The sequence below is a fragment of the Barbatula barbatula genome (genome assembly GCF_947034865.1).
Source record: "Barbatula barbatula genome assembly, chromosome: 3".
Classification (NCBI taxonomy): Eukaryota; Metazoa; Chordata; class Actinopteri; order Cypriniformes; family Nemacheilidae; genus Barbatula; species Barbatula barbatula.
The window spans coordinates 20,627,341-20,650,839 of record NC_136764.1 but is presented as its reverse complement, the minus strand read 5'-3'; the positions used below and the strand labels follow the sequence as shown (position 1 = coordinate 20,650,839).

Sequence of the window (23,499 nt, the reverse complement as noted above, 5' to 3'; positions counted from 1 at the left end):
TGCGAAAACAATGCACGTGTAGTGCAGGAAAGGGAATTGGAGGCCTTGTTATGAAGAAGGGAAGGAGAAAATAATCTCAAAAACACCCACGTGATGGAAGTAAAATGTCTCTCATTTTTATCAACATGACCTAGTTATTACTTAACCAACCTCGACTATAGTTTAGCATTATCAAAAAAGACTAAGCTGAACCTGGAACTAAACCTGAAATAGTTGTTTACTTCTGTTTAACAGATGGACTTTAATTGTTTAAGTATTCAACAAGGGCATAAAGAAGCTTTCTTAGTCCTCGGATTTAGCTTATTCTGGTATAGTCATAATATATTGGTATTGACAATAACTGTGATATTAATAACTGTGATAACCGTGCAGTTTGCCCACAAAAATTGAGTAGTGAAACTCTGATATTGTGACATACAGGACATCTACTCATGGCGTTCCTAGAAGAAGAACTCTCAAAGGCTAAACTCATGCCAGCTCTGTTGAATTAAGATAACGTGTCCAACACAATTAAAGTTCGCACATATCTGTCTCATTACAAAAAGACTTGGAACTTGACATTTAGAGCCCGCTTGACATTTCTACGTGCATTTTTGGGTTCTAACACTGAAGGTAAAGCCATATTTTTCAACACTAGTAGAACAAGATGTCCTTTCGATTGTGAGAGCACAAAAATAGGCTGGTGATAAAAAGGGAAGAAATGGAAAAAGTGAACATGATTAGGAAGAATAGCCATACGTGATCAAACCGGTTAAAGTTTGTAAAGAGAAAAGAGCCAGAAATCGTGAGAGCTCATATATACAGCCAAGGCAAAAAATAATAAAATGACAATCTAAGTTGGAGGTTGTACAATCTATGTAAGAAGAGCATTTATCACAAACATAACTTTATTGTCCAAAGCCCCCTTTTCAGATTCTTATACACAACTTCATACAACATAATCACAAGCAAACCAAGAGATTTTTCCCATTCTCTTTTTTTAGGTGTGGACAAATGCCGTCAAGGAAACTCTGTTACAAAATGGGTAGAAATGAACATTGGTCTGAATCGGCAGGCCAACACAGAATCCCATGAATAAAAACATTCTGTAGTATAAACCAAAGCTCTGATGAATTGCTGAAGGGGGAAGTCAGAGTGTTAGCAAAACTGTAAGCAAGGAAGACAACAGGGACACAGAGCCTTTGAATGTCGAGTGTACTGTAAGAGAACCGCAATACAAGGCTGGAGATACAAGGACTCCATCGGTATGGAAGAAGCCTGGGCTGGTGCATTAGGTAAGGGCGTAAAACTGATAGAACGTTCATCATCCTCACCGTATCGCTGCTAAATGCTAGTTAAAATGTCTGGAAAGAGGGTTTGCTAGATGTAATTTTTTTTATAATGAAACGTTTATCAATATATCGCTTTCTGGTCCACTTTTGTAGCCAACAGCTTACAGTTTTGCTCCAGACTTCACTGGGATCAAATCATACGACAAGTCAACAGTTGAAATAGAAAAAAATCAGTTCATGAGGCACTTTTCATATCAAAGGGGCATCTCAGAATCCTGGAAAAAGGATTTTTGGTTCATTTACTTGGAGATTTATAAAACCAACTTTAAAATGCACAGATCTGTTTAACATTTTCTTCCAAATAATGAACAGAAGAGTGTAAAGTATGCATGAGGTATAGGAAAGGCACATAGCCAACCTTGTCAAAGTGTCCTTCCCTAGCCACAGAATTCTTCTCCACTTAAAGGGACAGTTCACCCAAAAATCATTTACTCACCCACATGTCATTCCAAACTTGTAAGTTCTTTCTTCTGCAGAACACGAGAGAAATTTTAAAGAACGTTGGTAACCAGACAACACTGGCCCCCATTGACTTCCGTTACTTAGACACAAAACCACTGAGAAATTTCTCAAAATATCTGAATGACATGAAGGTGAATAAAAGATGACAGAATTGTTTTTGTTTGTTTGAGTGAAGTATAACTTTAAGCGACATGCCCGAAATAAATAAACACAGTTTTTCACACAGCATTCTTAAAAAAACATCAACCGAGTCTCTCTTCAGTGTATGGTCTAGTTTCTGAGTTCTCTGTGGCTTTAGACTCATGCTCTTTGAATATCCCGGCCAGTGTTTTGAAACGCGGACCCCAGCTTCTGTAATCCTCTTTTGAATCCAGCACCCAGGACTCGATGGAACTGAGGGATTCGGCCACCGAGCCCTCTCCCTCATAGGCATATGTTACAAGAGAGTCATAAGGAGGTTCTGAGTTACTGATTTGGTCCTCATGGAGACAATGATGGATGTAGGCTCTGATGTCCTCACCCTCTTCTTTTGAAACGGGCACGCCGCGCTGATCATCCAATCTTGTTTTTCGCGACTGCGCAGACTCGCCAATGCCTTTGGGATTGCACAGCGTCCCGATGTCAAAGGCTTGAGTATCTTCTTCACCACCGCCCTCGTCATCATAGTGGATCACATTGTCCCGTACGTCCTCTTTGGACGACATCAGGGTGTCCTTCTTTTTGTGTCTTCTTACACCTATATAGAGCATCACCATGACTGCAAGACAACAGAAAAGAAGTGCTTTCAATAACAAGGCTTGCGGTAAAATGCACATTGACGTACAGCAAATGCATACGCAACCCTTAAACAATAGGAGGCTTTTGAAAAGGGTCAGTCGTGTGTTTTAGTGCCATTAGCTGATTTCCTTTTTTCTCCTGACGTGGGTTTTCAAACTGGAACTAAAGAGGACGGCAGCCCGAGGGCAGCCGTAATGCAGTTCTGACATGCTGCCTGTCACCATCCTGGTGCCTCGCTCGTGCGAGACGAAGGGAGGTAGTTTTTCAGAGCTTTCATCTCCATCCTCAGAGGCAGTGGAGCTTGCTTGCTCCGCTCCACTCAAAGAAAGAGAGAGAGAGAGGCACAGCTACAAGAACTAAAGATTAGACCTAAAAATGTACTACATAAACCTGCATCTGTTATTAGGGAAACATTTTCTCGTGGTTTTATATTCCAGTCTTTAAGAATATAAGGGAAAAACCTGAATATTTGTTCTGATCATTATTTTTGCTTTAGCGCCCCCAGGTGGCTGCAGTTTAAAAATCCTCCTTTTTCTGCCTGAGTTGATTTTCTCGAGTATTATTAAATGTTGGCAGGCAGTTTTTGACATACCCAACCAACCATTGATGCTATTTTCTGTAAACCACATATATCTTTTTTAGTACATTATATCACTAGGACAACATGATGCCCTCTTGTCCTGTCCTGTTATAAATTTGGCTTGCGGTATTTGTTTTACCCCATCATTCTATAATTTGCATTTAAATGCAGTTAACTAATAAACAGATCTATTTATCAGGTTAAAACATTAAATAAACATTAAACAAATCAATTAAATAACCAACAAATATGAAGTTAATAGCAGCTCCACCCTCATTTGTCTCATTTTTCTTGTCATCTTTGTTAAAGTCCACATGAATTGCACCCTATGTCTGGCTATAAAGGCGCAGTATGTGTGGCACACAGCATCTCGCTCACCCAGCAGAATGACAATGCACAGCAGTATGGCCATCACTGCTCCAGTACTGAGTCCCATGGGAAAGAAGACTGCTTCCGCACTGCAGGAAAGCATCGAGCCGTCTGTGTCGCAGGTACACACCCGCACCAGCACCGTGCCCGTGCTGCTTCGGATCGGGTAGCCACCGTCCTCCACCACAACCGACACCAGGTACGCGTTCTGTTGCATTCTCCGAAACCCCCCTCGTCTGGTTACCAGTCCAGCTGTGTTATCTGAAATGAGACCACAAATTCATCTGTGATATTTGCAGAAACAGTGGAGGCTGTTTATTATTGTACTTCATGCAAGGGGCATTACTGATAATCACACACAGGTTGTCATAGATCATAACTTAGCATTCCTGTATTTCTCCGTTCCTGACTATTATGCATTCAAAAGCTATTTATGTGGCTTTATTCCAGAATTATGAAGAGAAGTGGGGATAAAACAAGTTGAGTTACTCTGGGGAAAAGCATGGCACGCCTTTTTGAGATGAGATTCACAGCTGGATTCCAAACAAAGCTAGGTTGCAAAACACTGGAGGTTTTAAGAACGTGTTTTATGTACACCAGAGCATTTCCTCTTTTGACTATAATTTGCAGTTTTATACTATATATTTAATAAAATCATCCTTTCCCATCTAAGCCAACCAGGACCACCCATTTTGATTCCTCCGCTGTAAAAACACTTGTCCAGCCAAGTGTTTCTTCTGATCCAAAGGGAATTGCAAAAGCTTTTAAATAAAGCTTGAAAACATGGCGGCAGGCGCCTGGTGGTCTCTCGCTGTGGCCTTTGCTTAGCATCCGTCGATGTGTCAAAATGCGCATGTCCTCGTCTGGAAGGTCGAATGACCCCGTCATCTGAGGTTTGTTACGCCTGAGCAAAACAGGGGATTTCTCTTGACAAGGTAGCAGCCATTAAAGCACACCTTGTGCCTGTATGGCTGCGTAGCCCTGAGTGACCCTGTCTCTGTGAATCACGGTTGATGATATTCATGTGCTGAGAATGCAAGGGACCGAGTTTGGGAGCGAGGCAGTTAGGCTGTAGGCATCTGTACAAATGCATCAGGCAGAGATGTGCAACTCTGGAGCGCGAACGCTATCCACGCCACAGCACTATTTAGTTATTACAGACCGATCATGTCCTCACAGTAGCAACTGTAATGTTCTTATAAAGTGGGGCACAGGAGATGTGTATTGACACAGCTGTTGCTGTGGAGTTCAAGTGTCATCGATCTTCATTGCAAAAATAATGGGTTTTTTTTCCCTACACATTCTTAGCACCCCATCTACCGTTGCAGTTTAACCTAAAACCGTTTTTACAGTTTTGAAACAATATGCATTACTAAAAAGCTCTATATAAATAAGTGTGAATTAAACTAATGCCAATAGTAAGCAATGTACAGAGCAAGAGTAAGCATACAGTAAGTAAATATGTCTCAAACTATTTGTTATGTATTGATAATCTATGCTTAAAATAATAAAAACACTGTACTGTCACATGGCAGCAAACATACTGGAGGGTGTCGAGGATTACTAGTGATTCATTTACAGTATGTTCCGTTACAAAATAAGTATACTTTAGTTTCATTTCATTAAATATTCTTAAGTACAGTTCAAGTATATTTTAAGTATACTTTATAAGTATGCTGACATCAATGTACTTGAAGTATTTCAATATACTAAGTACTAAGTTGCCCCACTTTTTACTTGTGTACAGTACCCTTAGTTTTTAGTATTACCACTACAATACTTTGAATTAATAAAAGTACACTTTAAATACACAACTAGTTTAAAACTGCATATTTTGTTTGCAACACTGCAAGTTCACATATAGGTATACTGATGGTTTAGTTCAATTTGAGTTTATGAAAGTACACTCTTGAAAGTATACATTCTGTAAATGAACAATTAAATAGTTTTCATACTCAAAGTATACTTTTGTTTTCTTTATGTGAACTTAACACTGTACTTAGCGTAGCATTATTGTTTAGTATTGATGTGCTATGTATAGTATATATTGTATTATATTGACACTATACTCTATCAACTTGAACAAGTCAGTCTGAAATACAGTATAAAACTAGATGAAAGTATTTAATAGGCTACTCCGTTAAACTACAAGAAAACTGTCCTTTGAATACTTCATTATACTCTTCAGCTTTGATAGCTTTGACAAAAAAACTCTCCTGTGAGTATACATCAAAAATACATAAGTTAATATATTTTACTATATTTCTGAGAAGTGAAGTGATACTTTTCTTATGTTTAGCTTATTGGAGGTATACTAATAGCAAACTTCTTATTTGTTCAAACAAATCACGAACATTTGACAGTATGCTGTGGATGGAAGCTTAAACTCTCCCTATAAATAGGACATAATAAAAATACCTTACTCAGGGTAATTTAACACCATAATACAATATTGGCGTATTTACTGTAAATACATGCTGCTAAGTGTTGAGTCTTGTGCTTTCCAACTTACTTCCATAGTCCCTGATTGTGAAGTTTCTGTTCCTGACGTGCGAAGGGGATTTAAAGTAGAACCTGTGTTCTACGGCGGGCACATCTCTGTCTGTGGCGCCGATGATCTGAATCACCTAGAGAGATGATAATGACAAGACTGTGATCTGAATAAACAGCCTGAAAAAACACGACCGCGAAGAGATTTCATGAAAGCATTTATAATGTTCAGAAGACAGCAACAGTCTGTAAGACTGACAGAGCGGACACGCTCGACTCATCGGGCCTCAGAGGAATCATTTGAGGTTGCTTGCTGCCTTTATGATTGAATAATGTGGAGCGCCGTCAGCTCTATAGAGTTCTGATGACTAAAGCGTGTCTGCTGAGTGAATGACAGCATGAAACACAGAGCAGGGACAAATTGTTGACAGTTTTAAAAAAAATCATTGCTTCATCCGCTTAGGAGATTTAAAAATGTACTATAAGTTAGCACAAATACATTAACACTAAAGGATGTCATTTTTGTATCGCTACAGTGACCAAAAAGAGCAAAAACAACAAAGTTTTCATAATTCTTCTTTTGTTTTCTATTAGGGTGGTTTTTAAAGCATGAAGGAAGAAGATCAAGGTGAAGCTCACTCTTAAATGAACAACATTCATTCCAAATCCACCAACAGGCCCAGAAGCTCACATGCACACTTACCTGGCCTACTTTTGCGTTTTCACAAACAAACGTCTCGTATTGAAAGGCAAGCTCTGGAGGAAACTCATTGACATCCAACACCTTCATTGTGACGGTAACTTTGCTGGACAGCAGGGGGTTGTCTGAAAGATCAAACGGGATGCTGTCCGTGATTCGCGGTCAGTGGTGTTGTATGCAATATAATCTAAAATTAATAATCATGATATCATTTTGTGGAATCGATTATAGCGACGTCAACACAAAAAGCTTGTGAAATGTCTATCAAATTCAAAGCTGAAAAAAGGTTGCTGTTGGCATCATTAGGGATTGTTTGACAATGTTTTTTCAATTTTGTGAATGCACTGCTGTATTTCCGTTAATGTCCACTAGATGGTGATGAGTTCCTGGGTATGTTTTACCCAGCAAGTCTTTTTTGTGATCAACTGTTTTCTACATAAAATCATCCTGCATAATGTAAATACATTCTCTGAAAATATAACATTGATTTTTTTGAAAATTGACTAAGTAAACCAAGACAAACATTGAAATCGTAGTGAAATTGATAGCTGAAAATAATTCTCATAATCTCATAAGCTTCAGCCTGGTTTTCCCATAATACGCGTATCGTCACTGTCATTCTGAAACATCATATTTCTCAATGAGAAGCTTTTCTAGAAATAGAAAAAAGTCAGTACTTTAATACTTTTTATTTGTGAGAGATATTTGCCAAACGCAGTGACAAACAAAAACAGTGACGAATAATTCGGATTTATGGAGGGTAATTCTATGCACGCCACGCATGTCACGCTGTATCTGTATGTGAATGAAACTTTGAAATCATACTTACTAACTTTTGTTGCTACAACAGTGACGTTGTGTACAGCTTTTCTTTCTCTGTCCAGAGCTTCATTGACGGATAGAGTACCTTCAATTGGATCAATGTCAAAGTGGTTTTCAGAATGCGTTCTCCACTCAATAGAATACCTACAGATCAATACACCAAAGAAAGAGGTTTGCTAAAGCTCCATACTGGGTTTTGAGTGTTTCAAGCAAGAGCGATAGAGGCTGTTCTACGGTCGTGTAATTGTGACAGATCAGTAATGAAACACAATTTTGCTAGACAAAACTAACCATCAGCTATGGGTTCTGTGATACATATGATCATTCTGTAATCATTTCTGTGAGAAATAATAGACGTGAAATGTTCTTAGTGTGGATAGTTAGTCATAAGCGTTTTTGTTATTGATCAGTAATCATCTAGAGCCAGAACTATATAGGGCTATTCACACTTGAAATGGTTAACCCGTGGTTATTCTAAACCCGGGTAAACAGAATCCTGGGTTATCTGTATCATGTTTCACACTGCTTATAATTTACCAAGGTTTCAGAAATAACCCTGGGTATTCATAACTTGAGTTTTACACTGTACATCACTAACAAGGGTTAACATTCATATTTGCATATTTGCGAATGTTTGGATAAATACCGCAGCGTCAAACTTACTGAATAAAATAGTGCGTGGTCCCTTTAAATGACCGGAAACCTTGTTTTTCCGACGCCCGTTTTAATCCTCCTAAGATGTAACTTACTCAAAGGTTTGTTTACACAGAGTTTCTGTGACTGTGCAAAGCTTGTGAAATGAGGTAAGCGCTGTCCAGTTTTTGATTGGGTGTCAGTAGCTTGGGTGTTCTTTTCTAAGCGTTTGGTCGTATTATTCTACACCCGCTTCATTTCACACTGCACACACTTGGCACCGCAATGTAACCCAGAATGCGGGGATAACCCTGCTTCAAAAGTACAAGTGTGAAACGTTTGTTTACCCAGGGTTAAAAGTGGGCTTTAGAATAAAGGTAACCCGGGAAAAGCCCTTATCTGTTGTAATGTCAAATGTTAATATTATATGTTAAAATTATATAATTTATTGAAATATGAATGTATGTAATATCAAAGAAGTTCATCCACATTTCTTTCATATAAACACAACATTGTATAATACAAATATTCCATATGACTTTAGTGCTACAGTATATTCCAACTATTCTGAACATATAAAGACTGAGAAAATGAAACTCTTGCCTTGAAAATCAAGCTTGACAGCTGGGTCGCTATTTACTTTATAGGTGGTTTCTGGTGAAAGGGTGAGTCACGTTCAGGACAGATCCAGCCAAACGGGTTCAGTCTTTGATTCTTGACTCTGGTTCAGCACTATTCGGTCAATAATTCAATCCAAATGTCATCCGGTGCTGACCCAGCTGAATCTTGTGTTTAGTCTTAATGAACTTCCTCTCTAGTTAAAGCAGTCTCAAGTGTTTTCCCTGAAAGTGCATTGCATTTAACCAGTGAACGGTGTCTTATTTATTTATTTATTTTATTTATTTCTATTTGTGTTTTTTGATATTGAACCCAGGTTCTTTGCGCAACACAATGCAATTGAGCTACAGGAAAACAGCAGATCCTGTTATAAGTTAAAAACACTTGTTTCAAACAATGTGCACTATTGCATTTGAAATGGGTCGCATGCGTATAAGTTTTTTATACTTTGTAAATTTGCAATGATGCAGATGCACCTTAACTGAAGATCAATGCAATGTGTAGCATGCCCCATTTGTTGCTTCTGTAGTTCAGACAATGTCCTTTACAGCATTTTACCAAAATGCAAATATCACAACAGGAATTCAAAAGAAAAATTGACTATATAGACACTTGCTGAAACATTTTCCCCGTTCACCCTGACAGCAATTTTACAGTACTTTCAGAGGTCACCAGGTGACATGACTCGTGACCTACACAACTGGCCAGAGCTTTGGAAATCCTTTCAGATCTTCTGTTGTGTTTTATGGAAAAATGTTTAATGGGTTGGATGGGTGGACTATTCCTTGCTATCTATCACTTTCTGTATGAACAAGGCTAAAGATTCATTGTATGTGTAACTGGAAACATTTTGACAACTGAAAAATAACCTTTCATCGTGTCTGCTAACTTTCGGCCCACTGTTGAGACCTGCAGAGACCCCTGTCTCTTTAGCACAGCTATAGCATGAGTGAAACAGTCCTGTGGATCATTGAAGCCAAGAAGAATAGCAGCAGACCATTATCTGGGTTATACTCCAGTCGTCCCGGTTGTATCCTCATCCGCTCGCCCGAGGTACTCTAGTAAAGTAAAGCCTCAGTGAGAGGCTCAAAGTGATTCTTCTACTCAATGTGACTGAGCTTCTCGTGTACACTCACAGACGGAGGTTGACATCACAGAATGGATTCTCCTGTCAAATCACTCAAATTCCTATGTTTTTAAATTAATACTGCTCAACTTAAGATAGTCTAAATAACGGATTGCTCTGGCACTTTTAACTAAATATTTTGTTAAAAGAAATTTGTAGTCTGGTGTATTTACTGTATGTGTGTATTTCACATAATGTGTATAGTAAGGTGGAAATGGCCAAAATACAATTGGGAGACTCTAGTTGGTGACACGTTTTATATTTTTTAACCAGAGGTGAAGAAAATCATACTACATTTATGTATGAAATGTGCATAGGCTTTGGTGGCCATTTCATGGAAAAAAGATTGAAATCCTCTTTTTAGTTAGACCTCAATCCCGCCATTGAAATTCACTCCTTGTGCTTTTGTATATATACAAATGTATAGAAAAAATGATGATTTCTGAATGTACTATTTATAGGTACAGTATGTGTTTAGGTAAGATTATTATTTTTGTTTTATTCTGATAACAACTAACAATATTTCTCCCAAACTTCAAACAAAAGATATTGTTTCTATTTGCATTTACTTGCAGAAAATGAAAACTGGAGAAACAGGTCAAAGTAACAGAAATGATGCCCAGTATTCTTCAGACCTCAAATACTGCTTTTTCATATTTATAAGATTTTTATATCTTTCACATTGTTGGTGGATGACTTCGTCACTCCTGATGTTTGATTTTGTTGGACACTGGAATGACCAAATACATCTATAAATGCAGATTAAATGAACATTTGGAATGGTCTCCACATACTTTATAAATAAAACAGTAATAATAAAAAAATACATCCTAACCGAATGCAACACTTAATTAAACCCATTCTTTTCATTGTGGTAAAATATTTACCAAAGGCATTCTCTTCTGTAAGATATTGTTTCATGCCCCACGTGCTTTCAAAATCGACATTATTACATTATTACTCAAGGCACTTAAACGAACCCCAATCGGCAAAAAGCAAACGTGCCACATTAAATAAAGTCACCACTTGCAAACTGCAACGGAAGTTTGTCAGAGTAGATTCAATCAAAGCAATGCAAAACAAAATTGCCAAACCATGTCCCAGATGCCACAGAGAGCTAGAAGCCGAACCCACGGGAACACGTTTGTTATTGGTTTATGTTGTCTACGTACATTTGGACTTATTCTCACAAAACAGATCTGAAAAGAATTCCCTGAGAGGGCTTTTGTATATTCCCATGCATTTAAGTGGGAATACAGAGGTGAGTGTGCTGCCTGCATACCTTATAGGACTGTTGCCAATATCCAGGTCCTCAGCTGTGACCGCTCCTACGATAATCCCTACCGGCGTGTCCTCATACATCTCCATGCTATAGGAAGGTAAGCTGAAGACAGGAGGCTCCTCCACATCCAGAACGTTCACTTTTACTGTGGCCGTGTCTTTAAAGGGTCCCAAATGTAGGAAGCGATGATCAAGAACGGCGTTTGAAGCCTCGACTTTAAAGGTGTACGCCTTCCTGGTCTCGTAATCGAGACGCTGTGAAATGAATAACAAGTTTTACATCAATCAACCAATCAATCTCAAAGGGTTTATCGTAATTTCATTCATGTCTTTATTTTATTTGTATCCGCCCATTGGCAAAGATGCCCTCTAAATCCCAAAAAAAGAAGTTAATGCAGAGATGTGTGGCTCAATACTGTTACAGAATTAGAAAACGCAGTAAATGTTATTTAGGGCATAAAACGCAGTCATGATCTAAACGAAATCCTTCCGCAACAGAGGGCTCATGCCGAGATCAAACGTGAGGAGAACAAGTAACAGCCGTCTACCCTGGAATCACATGGCAGTAGAAAAGAAAGCAAGTGAGAAATGTCTTTGGCCGGTAGCTCTTGCATCACTAGGCTCATTCAGTCTTGTAAAAGGCTGATTTTTATTCAGTCACACCTGAGACGCAGTGAGCTAGGACAGACTTCAGAACTTCACAAGTGACTTGAAAGTCTAACAGATTTATTCACTTTCGAATAAATAACGCATGGAGCATAAATGAATGGAAACATCCGATTTAACTAAATGAATGTCTTAGGAATGGGATGACAAAGCAAAGGCCTCACAGAACACACAGAGAGCAAATGACCTCAATTACTCAAACCACTGCAGAACACACACAAATACAGTAGTTGTGATAAATCTTGTCTTGTTTATTCACTAATGTTTGCCCGGTTGGGTATGTGAGACTGTGGTTTCTCTAAGCTTGTAAAAATGTCACGTCAAGTGAGCCTATTATGCTTATTACAAAAACACTCCAGGACATCTCATTTTGCTCAGTAAAGTACGTGTTTTAGAAGCAAACATCCTTTTTGACACCACTAACAATAACAGATCTTTTTAAATAAATAAGTGCCTTTGAGGGGTTCGTTTTGACGTGAAAGTAAAGTAAAATGTAAAAAATGCTCTTTCAGAGTTTGCATTTGTGTTTAGTTTAAGCATCAACTTGGTCTGATGTTTCTCTTAAAGTTACCAATGAGAAATACAAACCGAAGCAAATACTTGATAATACATAACGTAAAATAACAATATATGGGTGAAATGTATAAATTTGCAAATTTGGAATTTTAAATGTTGGAGTTCATATTGAAATCTTGATTTATGTTGACTTGACTGCAGACATATCTGAGCCCAGTTTGTATCATTGCTTATGTGATTGTTAAAGTTCACCCAAAAAAGATAATTCTGTCATCATTTACTCATCCTCTTGTCATTTCAAACCTGTATGACTTTCTTTCTTCCGCAGAACATGAAAGAAGATTTTGTAAGACAGTTGGTAACCAAACCGTTCTGGCATCCGTTCACTTCTATTGAATGGACACAAAACCAATGCAAGTCAACGGGTGCCATTCTTCAAAAGAATGTTGTTAATCGGCACCCATTGACTTCAGAGTCAGAGTGAGACAGGTTTGAAATGACATGAGGGCGAGTAAAAGATATCAGAATTAGAGTTTTTGGGTGAACTATCATTTTAAAATCTTTTTTGAAACTCTATTGAAGACATTTGGGACATATCTGTATCTCTTGAAACACAGGAGACTTTAGCAAAAGTTTCTACTTTGCATTCATTATCATTGATGTCAAGGAGAAGCAGATATCTCACCTGCGATTTGTTCTTTATTGCTTTAGTGTGTTTGGTTAATACGTATAACAAAAAACGTACACTTTTACCATTTTTTTATGAGCCACAAACAAGAGCTTTGTATATGGAATTCATCCGATCTGTTAAAGTTTGCAGATCAGCTCAGGTACAGTCATATTTCTTAAAGCACCCCAGACACTTTCAAAAACACGACTCTTTTGTATTGTTTTCACTGTTCCTGCTCCTGCAGGAGTTCTCATCATCAGTCAACATTGCAGAATAAGGTTTAGATATGTATGTGCATTGATGTCTGCAGGCTGAGCTCATTATTGTGCTGACCGTGCTGAAACAATAACATCCTCAGGCATGACAGAACAGATATCCAGCTGGACCATCAGATGCACGCAGTGGCCCCTGCGGCAACCTTTGGCCATCATTAACCTTGATGTGGTTTAAAAAACTTTGCTTAGAAATTCTGACCTGAGAAATAATGTCATAAAGGCTTAGTCTATCTGTTTGCCGTTTTCGCTATATCCAACAATAAAATTCGGTTGAATTAGGAATTTAATAGCCTTATTTTAAATGCACAGTCAGAAAAAAGGTACAAAAGGGGATGGTACTCTTACAAAAAGTAAACCTTTGCACCTAAAGATATACGGTAGTACATCAAATGTACATTTTGGTACCATATGAACACATAGGTGTCCCTAAAGGGTACATATTAGGACCTTTTGTACCTTTTGTCTGACGATGTGTGAATGTTTTTACTGCAAAACTATACATTTGCTGAATTCTATTGTAGTCTAAACCTGTCAGTTCTCTATGTCCTTTGAACTTCATCTTGCAACAAAGTCACACTGAAAACCTTTAGATGGCAGTGTTTATGTAGGCCTAGTGTCTTCTGAGACTGTTCCATTGAGAATTAACACAAAGCCTCAGTTCTCCTGCTTGGATCCACTCCACTCAAAAGAGAGTGTAAATCACATGCAGGCCCGTTGTTGTTTTGTTACTCAATACGCTGCACATAGCCAAACTTTAATTCATTCCCCTACTAATTGACATTTATTCATGAATCTTTAACTGCACTTTTGTTTCAAGTTTGTAAGAAGTAAAAAAACATTCCAGGTTTGAAACTTTGAATATCCGCTTACTTCAAGAAATGTAAAAGCATTTAAACCTATTTTTAACTTATTTTCGGCCTGCCACGCTAATATAATTTCATTCTTTGAGCCAAATAATACCATCAAGTAGCAATTACCCAGTAAATTAAATGAATAAAAACCTTCCTGGGTGTAGCTGCCTATTACTTAAAATAATCCCATATGTTGCAAGAGTAAAATCCACCTTATGTCCTGGAGTTGACACAGAGACAATTATCTTCTCCAATTAACCGAGTTCATCCTCTTACCGCTCGAACCAGTGCTGAACCACAAAAGTCACGAGAGCCCAAATGTTCAATCTCAGCATTTCAGAGAAGTCCCAGTGAAGCACAGCAGGGAAGTGATGGAGCTACTCGACAAAGGGAAGTTAAAACAGAGGGAATTCTGTTATTGAGGACGAAGGAAAGAGAGGTCATTGTCATTGACACTCATCCGTGCCCCACGGTGAGGATGCCACACATCCATTTGCAGACGTTTTTTTGGGTCACCAGATATGGCACACCCATTTTGCAATGTAAGGACTTTGTCACATTGCCCTGCACAGACTCAGCTTGGGGGGGAAAAGGTGCAAAGAGGGAGTGAAGGACGGGGAGAAAAATGATCACCGTGGCTCTTGTGATCTACTGCGGATGAACCGTTACATTATAAAACACGGCACAGCCCTCTAAAATATGTTGACATTCTGCGGATGCCTCTACCCTCCATCTGCAGCAGAAACAAAGTACAGCAGCAGTGGACAGCGGCAGACTGTCATTACATCTCTACAGACTACACCAGCTTTGAGTAATGAAGGAGTAACCTCTCCACCCCCAGAGGATGAGAACACTCCACAAGCGTTTGTTTTAGCTTAGGGCTTATACCATGACCAGCTCATCTGCGACTGGCCGGGTGTCCAAGAGAATTTCTACTCATCACTTCACATCATGAGGTAGACATTACGGTGACCATAACATTCATTTATTCATGCCCTCTAAATCCAAATATTGTTGATCTCATAATGTATTTTTAAAATCCCTTTAGAGATGGCAGCGTTATACGTTTCTTTTTTATCCCAAGAATGTTGGCAAAACAGGAATGGAAAAGCAATGTTCTACGGACTACCACAAGCCACATAATGAATTGATAAAGTCCGAGAGCAGATGTTGCGAACCATAGTGTGGGATAAGCGTAAGCACTTTTGTGGCTTAATACATTATTCATTCACAACGCTATGGATGGTCATCCAATAATAAGATATGAGTCACCTGAGGGTAAACACACACGAGCTTGTGAATGAAGGAGCACTGTGGGTTATTGCTATCATCCGCGAATTCACAGCTCTGTGAAAGCTTTGCAAATAACATTCTGATTTGCATCTGCCGTGTCACCCGGCCTTAGATAGGGCAGCTATATATTTCAATATTGCATCCAAATGCTGGCAAAGAATTCAGTTGTGGAGTGAAAACAATCACGCTGAATGTGGAACAAACTCTCTCTACTGTTTATACAGCACATATTTATTATTATTATTACCATTTTATTGAAATGTATCATTCCTTATCCTGTTACATTCTGCTAAAAAGATTCTAGAAACTGCAAAATCCAATCCAAAAGAGATAAATCACCCATCATTTACGCATCCTCTTGTCATTTCAAACCCGTATGACTGTCTTTCTTCTGCAGAACACAGAAGAAGATATTTTGAAGAATGCTAGTAACCGAACAACGGCGGTACCTTTTTACTGATGATAGAATTTTCCTTTTTGGGAGAGCTATCACTTTAAGTTGTATTGCTCATTCATTAATATGCATCAATGGATATCAGTGCATAAGAAACACTGCTCCCAAAATGCTTATTCCATCATCATTTGTTCACCCTCATGTCATGACTTTGTGCAACACAAAAGATATTTATCAAACATGCATTCAAAAGGGTGGCGATAACAGCAAAAGTGATTTATGATCAGAGGTTTGTCAAGCTTGTCAACATACAAGCAGCACAAATGTAGACACAGCATAAAAGCGGCCCATCCGATATGACTGCTATGTGCGAGGATCAGATTAAAATTCAGGTTATTATTCACAGAAAATCGAAAGTGTCGTTTTAGAATCTCATTCGAATGTGTGCAAGTTTTACATCAAGGATGCAAAATGTTACCGGATCTGAGGTTGGAATAATAACAACAATCACAACAAGCTCGATATTTAATGCACAAATAAAACTTGAGAGGCACGGTGGAAGAGAAAGTATTTTAATGAGGAACAAGATTAAGGCACATAAATCCTATGGACTATGTTTAAATTCTTTTAATTTATATTCATACAGGTCTGTAATGGCATTAGCGTAAAGTAAATGAAAAATTGTTTTCAGTTTCTGTTCAATTTTGTGCTTTAATATAAAGTGGTTCCAATAAGGCATTGCTACTGCATGAATAATGAATGCATTCTGGATATAAAAACAGTCGAAACACCAAGGCTGAAAACGACAACAGGAACTCTGACCCTACCTTTTTCAGTATCACTGTTCCCTCCTGAGTGTGTTCATTGCTGTAAATATCGAACAGCGATCCTCCATCAGCAGGAAAAATGCTGTACTCCACATCAGCATTCTTCCCGGAGTCCAGATCATGAGCTCTGAGCCTCCCCACCGATGAGCCCACCGGTGAAGATTCAGGGACCCGCAGGTGAAAGATACCTGGGAGGATTCGCAAACATCTTTGTTAGTCATTATCAAAAAATAAGCTTAGGAATGTTGTGGGTTCAACCCGGGTTAAGCTCAAAACATTTGGATCACCACAGGAAAGAATACAAAAAAAACGAGGATACGGCAGGTCACTTACAATAAAAGTAATGGGCTCAAGCAAGCCGAACAATAAAATGCAATCTGTATTTTACAGTACAACCCCGAAGACCTAAACATTGCAGGGATTAGGTTAAACCAGGACTAGGCCTTGGTAAAAATAGGATATTTAAGTATGTTTTTAAAAACATACTTTATCAAAAACATTACTGTGTGCATTTAGAGACAAAACAAATCGCACTTATATATTTTAAGATATGTCAGTGCAAGTAGTTTTCGATCAAGACACATCTAACATTTAAATTCAGCCTGTCCGGGAAAGCGCCCCAAGTGTCGCGTGTGTGAGATAAGCACCATTGTGGTGTTTAAGTGCTTTAACAAACGTACAAACTTTTAAAACCACTGGGTTGCTTATACAGTATAAATCAATTTACAGTAAGGGCTTAACTGTGGCTGCAATTTTTCTTAAAGGGGTAGTTCATGTAAAAATAAACTCTTTCATCTAATTATTAATCATCTCTTCATTACAAACCTGTATTCATTTCTTTCTTTTTCAAAACACAAAAGATATTGTGAAGAATGTTGGTAACCAAACAACATTGGCCTTCCATTGTATGGACACAAAACCATTGGGACATTTCTCAAAATATCTTCTTTTGTGTTTCATATACAGGTTTTGAACAACATGACGGTGAATAAATAATGACTGAACTATGCCTTTAAGTATAATGAGCATTAAGCCACAAATACACCATAACGTTCTCATACGACCCTGCATTTCGATATCACTACGAGAAGTAGTTAACAACAAATCCTCCTCTAATCTCTTCAGAAGCTCTGAGGAGAAGTCCAGATATCCTAATCACATTTAGGAATCCGACACTAATTCGTTGCACGCAGCAGGAGCCCCGGAGATCTTGTTTGTGGCCAGTGGTAAATCTGAGATACTTTGTCATGCTGGGTCATGCATAATGTTTTTTCCCCGAGTTTCGAACAAAGCTCTTCTTTGCTATCAATGCCTGCCATTAACTGAATTTAACAATCCAAATGATGGCCTTATGTTTAAGGTTTCCACAGAGCACAGCAAATATAGAACCAGATTAAATTCACATTAAGGTAAACCCCGGGGATAAACGGCGGCTGATATAGAAACGCTGACTACGTGAGCCTCGGTGCACTCGATAATGATTCCATGACTTCGGGATACATCTGTTTATGGACTCACTTTTAGAAAATCGAGGTGGGTTGTCGTTGACATCCCGGAGAGTGATGTTGATGGTGGTGGTCCCAGCTAAGCCTCCAAGCTGACCGCCCATGTCTTTGGCCTGTATGACCACCTGGTACATTTCCTTAACCTCCCTATCCATGTTGGGTAAGGCAACTCTTATGACCCCTAAGCCAAAACAAGTGAGAGAAATCCGATCAGATCAGTATAACTGTAAATGTTTCGTCAGGTGCTTCATTTTTTTTTATACTTTACAATGAAAGTATTTCTAAGGGTTATAAAAGACTCTTCTTTCAGATATTGAGCAAGTACACAAATCAGTGTTGAAAATGGGTTAAGACCGTAAACCGGGCTGTTAAGTTTATAATAAAGATGTATGTGTAAAAACGTGGTTCAATGAAAAAAAACACTTAAAATGTGGTGTGACCAATAAAGAAAATTAACGACATTAAACTAAAAATATAATATATAGATTTCAGGACTGAGATATGACTCACTGATACAGTACGCTTTAAGGGAATGGTGTTTTGCAAACATTTGTATCATTTGTATGTGATTTTTAGGACGAAAGAAGCCCTACAATTATCAAACAAAATATGAGGTCATTACTTTCAAAAGCTTAAAGTAATGCAAATACTTTGTATCTAACCACTTTAAACAAAAATATCAAAAATATATTCCTTTTAAGATAAATCACAGTGTTAGAAAAATTGGACAGGATAGCACAATTTGTCAGAACACCGGCGTGTCTATTATACAGTTCGGTGTGATACTGGGTTGTGTGACAATATCGTAATTGTGAATTCTATGTAGTGAAAATCTAAAAATTGTAAGAGCTAAAAAATACATGAAAGAGTTAATAACTAGATGGACAATATATATATATATAAATGGCAAATGATGTAGTTTGGACCTTCTAGAATTCAGTAAACGTCTGATGGACATAAAGAACCTACAGGTAGATGAAGAATTCAACAGGCCTTCATTATTCTGTGTTGCACAGCTTCTGAGAACTCTTTTAAAAAGTCAGACCTTTGACAGCCTTCTAAAGGCTAATCAATCCTAATAGAGTCCCTCTCAGAGGAGCCACGTTTTGATCAGTGGACGACAGCATGGCTTAAGGTGAATAGAATGCCAAAGGCAAAGCAGCTGAATGAATATGCTTTGCACGGAAAGCCATGCTGAACTTTGCAGAATGCAAAAGATCGGGGGCAAATTAACAAAACAATCCAGTTCAACCAGGTGCTAAATGAGCTTAAATAACACTGTATTGTCAGTCTTAAATTCAAGATACAGTACTAACACGCTTCCCTTAAATAAAAATCAGGCTCATTATTAAGTTTACGTTTAGTCAACAAAAGCTTATCTCACAAATGCGGAACAGCACAAGTGATAGTAATTTACAAAATTCAGCATTCTTTGCCCCTCACAAAAACAAATATGGCTCGAAAGAGATATTTTGTGTATATTCTAGCAATCATTGCAGAAGTAATCTGTTTACACCTTAACCCAATGATGGGAAAAAGCATCATGATCCAGCATAAAGATGAAACACTGGAAAGCACTTCAATATGGCGTTTAAGGGATTGATGCAATGTGCTCTCTGCAAGATTTCAAAGGAAAGATCGCAGATTCAACGTTTGCAGTTCAATCTGTCCTCAAACAGCACATACTGTACAAATAAAGAACGCTATCACTTGATTTATAACAATGTGCTGTCTCACCCGTTTTGGCATCAACTGAGAAGTAGGGCTGTCCATGCAGGATACTGTACACGATCCGTGCACTGTTTCCATATGTGGGATCATCAGCATCAGAGGCGGTTATCTGCGTCACATATGTGCCTGCTCGCAAACACCAAACACAAATAACACTAGGATGCCACATGCAACAAATGAAGATGCATACAGAGCTGTCGACACTTTCAAGTTTGTCTTAGAGAAGAGAGTTAGTGATGAAAAGGCCATGGGTTCGATTGCCAGGGAAAACACATGCCGATTTAGGAAGAAGTAAATGTACCGTTAATGCACTGTAAATTGCTTTGGATAAATTTGTCTGTCAAATGCAGAGATGAAATTGTTACAAAGAATGGCACCACTACCATTTTAAATAAATATAGAATCTGAAAGCTAGAGAGACACAAACCAAATGCACATATTGCATAAATGTATTAAATGTACTTAGCATACATTTGCTCTCGTTATATGTTGCTTATTGCTCTTTACCTCAGCTAAGCATTTTCTGCCTTCTTGCAAAGGTGTGTGTGCCGTTTTTGGTGAGAACGTGATCCGACCTCGAATAGACCCAGATGCTAAAAGTACAGCATGTTTTTGGACTAAACCAGCTGCCGTGGTCAGCTGCGCTGTGCATTATGAAATGAGGGCAAGTGTTGACAGTTTGCACTAGCATGGCAGCTCACCGACAAACTATGAGCTGTCAGGGGTGCAGAGCCTCATAGAAATTTGGTCTGATGACCAGATTACAACCCAACTTTTGAAAACTCACAAGAACAGTGCAATATTATCATTGTTTAGCAAACAACTCAGGGAATGGGGGTTTAATAGATCTGTGGAACAGTGCCGGGTGAAGGTAAAGAAACTCCCCCTATACTTGGGACGAAACCGGATGTTGATGTGGTGAATGTTGTGTCTGCATTTTTGTCCGTTTCAACTGGTTCGGACCAAAGCAATCAGTATGGTGTGAAAAGGAACCAACAACGCTGAAAAATGCTACAATGTATACATTTTCTCCATTGGTACGGACCAAATGAACCACACTAAGGGTGAGAAAGCGACCCAAGGCATGGTTTAGTCCGGCTAATGGAATGGAAAAAAAGAGACGTTGAGGTTTCCTAAGGATAAAATTGTAGGAATAGCAGATTGGGTTGAGACAATGTTGACAGCATTTGGTGTGAGATTAAGTTTTTGGGATTTGCTATCAGGCCATTCTGTTAAAGTAAACTAAAGAGATAACAGTATGTCTACAGATGGTATTGGATTTCATCCATACAGTGATTCAGTGACGTTTTTTATGTGTTCATGTGTTGAATGCACAATATTGTTTAATTGTTTAGAGTCACTCGACCAGAATGTGTCTCATAATCTTAAAAATCTCAAATGTTTTAATGTTTGCTACAAAATATAATTGTACTGATTTAAAATCTCATTTAAAATGTTTTTAAATGCATGATGTGGAATGAATTTAGAAATAAATAAAGAAAAATAAGAAAAGGCAGACAGTAAAATCCTACCATTTGCTGTCCTGAAACCTTGTTTTTCCATTTTTCTTGATCTTTATTTTTTGCCATACAGTAAATCATTATTGTTAGTCACCCGTTATGTTTGTCACTGGTTTTGCAAATATCAAGAAAAAATATTAAAAGTGCTTGTCAAGTTTGACAATACAGTATATTTAATCATTTAAAAAATACAGCGTATTTTCCATTTCCTGAATTTGAGTTTTCAGTAGGACAGTCAGGATATATGATATATATATATATATAACCTTGAGAACCTGGTTGAAACGATGTTTGAAGGACATTTTTGCCGATTCTAGCCAAAGAAAATGCTAAAATTCAACACAATGATTTATTTTGCATTTTCATTTGTTTGGAAAAAATTCCAAGGTTACATTTGTGGTAATTTGTAGTTTTGACAAGTATACTCGTTTTCTCAAATTTAAGTGACTCTAAAATTTTAAACAGTATTTGTTATGTATTTTTGTGTCATGCAAAAACAAACAGAGAAACGTTTTGAGAACTCCACAGAAAGTGGAGTGTACATTACTCTTGGATTTGAGAAAGTATTTCAATATAAAAAATGACATACTTCCTGTTTAATTACTATAAGCAAAAGACTGATGTCTAATGTGATGTCACTGATATTGAACATGTAGTTATGAGCTACAGTATTTACTCAATACGTTAACTTGGCGAACAACACAGAATACATACAGCTCATTCACAATGCCTCTAAAAACTGCCTGCCATCTGGGACATAGTGAGAGGTGAACTCACCGACAGGTGACATCTCTGGAACACTGGCTGTGTACGGGCCCTCCAGGAATCTTGGCTCATTGTCGTTGATGTCCTGAACTTTGATAATAAACTCAGACTGGGGTTCCAAGGGTCTGCCGGTGAGAACGTCAACAGCCTGCGCTCTCAGCGTGTACGAAGGTTTCTCCTCTCTGTCCAGGCTCCTTAAGGCGTGAATGTCTCCTGTGCTTGGCTCAACAGTGAAAATAGAGCCAACTCCTTCACCTGAGAGCGTGTATTTGACCATATTATCTCCCTTATCCAAGTCTGAGTGAAGCTGAAATGTGGCAAAATGAAAAGCCGCGATGAGAATTTGCTATTCATCCATTACTCATTCCTATAATTCAGTTGTAAACATGCAAACATATGCAAATATGAAATCAGAAACCATAAGTCCAGGGTGTGTTGCAGGAAGTAATCAGTTACAAAACGCAAATCTAGCATTTCCAAAGGGACATGGACATTTTATTTAAATCCATTTCAAATATACAGTAAATCAGATTTACCATGTCCAAACCAATCACATGTCATCATCAGATCACGTGATCACGTGTTGGCTATGGTGTGGGTGACATGTCATTACCGATACAGTTTGAGGATGTCCAAAGAGGATTGATGTGGTATTTATTTTCTGTTTGTAGACTTGACAAATTCACTGATTTATAAACACCATGGAGGTTCAACAGCTATATATCTAATGGATTTGTATAATGGAGATTTTATAAAACTCAGTTATCAGTGTGTAATATTTTTAAACCGATATCTTCCATCTGCATGGAACTGTAGGGGACACGGCACTATTTTTAAGATCCTGTGACATTGAGTTTGATGCTCTTTCTGAAAGGAAAGGATCAAGTTAAAAGTTCTGGAATTAATATACTGCAATACAACATCTCTGGTGTATTGTGAGAGGATGTGCGATAATCAAAACAGTGAGGCAAAACTGTAATGCAAAATCCTGCCAAGTTCACGGGTAGCTAATAAAAAATTACATTAGTTGGTTATAACAGGCCATCAAATCAAAGACTGTTAGACTTTATTATCCACAGGGGCACACTTTAAGATAGTAGATAATCCATGAGCTACTGTAAAAAAAGAGAATCTATGTCCAGCTTTTATACCACTGTTCTGATCTGAATGTAAATGAGGCCAATAAATTAAAAATAGACCTCAAACCAGAAGAGTTTTCTGAAAAATACCAATTTTAATGTCCATATAGCAGCGCTCGGTTTCACAACTGTAACACACAATGAGTTCAGAGGTAAAG

General features: G+C 38.1%; 1 protein-coding gene across 2 annotated transcripts in view; it reads right to left on the bottom strand.

The window, feature by feature from the left end:
* Positions 1 to 872: 872 nt before the first annotated feature.
* cdh12a (cadherin 12a) overlaps positions 873 to 23,499 on the bottom strand; it is a 37,869-nt gene continuing 15,242 nt past the window's right edge. For both annotated transcript variants that reach the window (XM_079453865.1, XM_079453866.1), the window contains exons 3-12: positions 22,215 to 22,509; positions 19,924 to 20,043; positions 18,200 to 18,367; positions 16,682 to 16,869; positions 11,191 to 11,444; positions 7,539 to 7,675; positions 6,713 to 6,834; positions 6,032 to 6,146; positions 3,529 to 3,780; positions 873 to 2,550 (exon numbers count right to left, since the gene is read on the bottom strand). In XM_079453865.1, the coding sequence (XP_079309991.1) occupies positions 2,036 to 2,550; positions 3,529 to 3,780; positions 6,032 to 6,146; positions 6,713 to 6,834; positions 7,539 to 7,675; positions 11,191 to 11,444; positions 16,682 to 16,869; positions 18,200 to 18,367; positions 19,924 to 20,043; positions 22,215 to 22,509 (2,166 nt within the window). In that variant the 3' untranslated portion in view covers positions 873 to 2,035. The remainder of the gene's footprint in view (positions 2,551 to 3,528; positions 3,781 to 6,031; positions 6,147 to 6,712; positions 6,835 to 7,538; positions 7,676 to 11,190; positions 11,445 to 16,681; positions 16,870 to 18,199; positions 18,368 to 19,923; positions 20,044 to 22,214; positions 22,510 to 23,499) is intronic.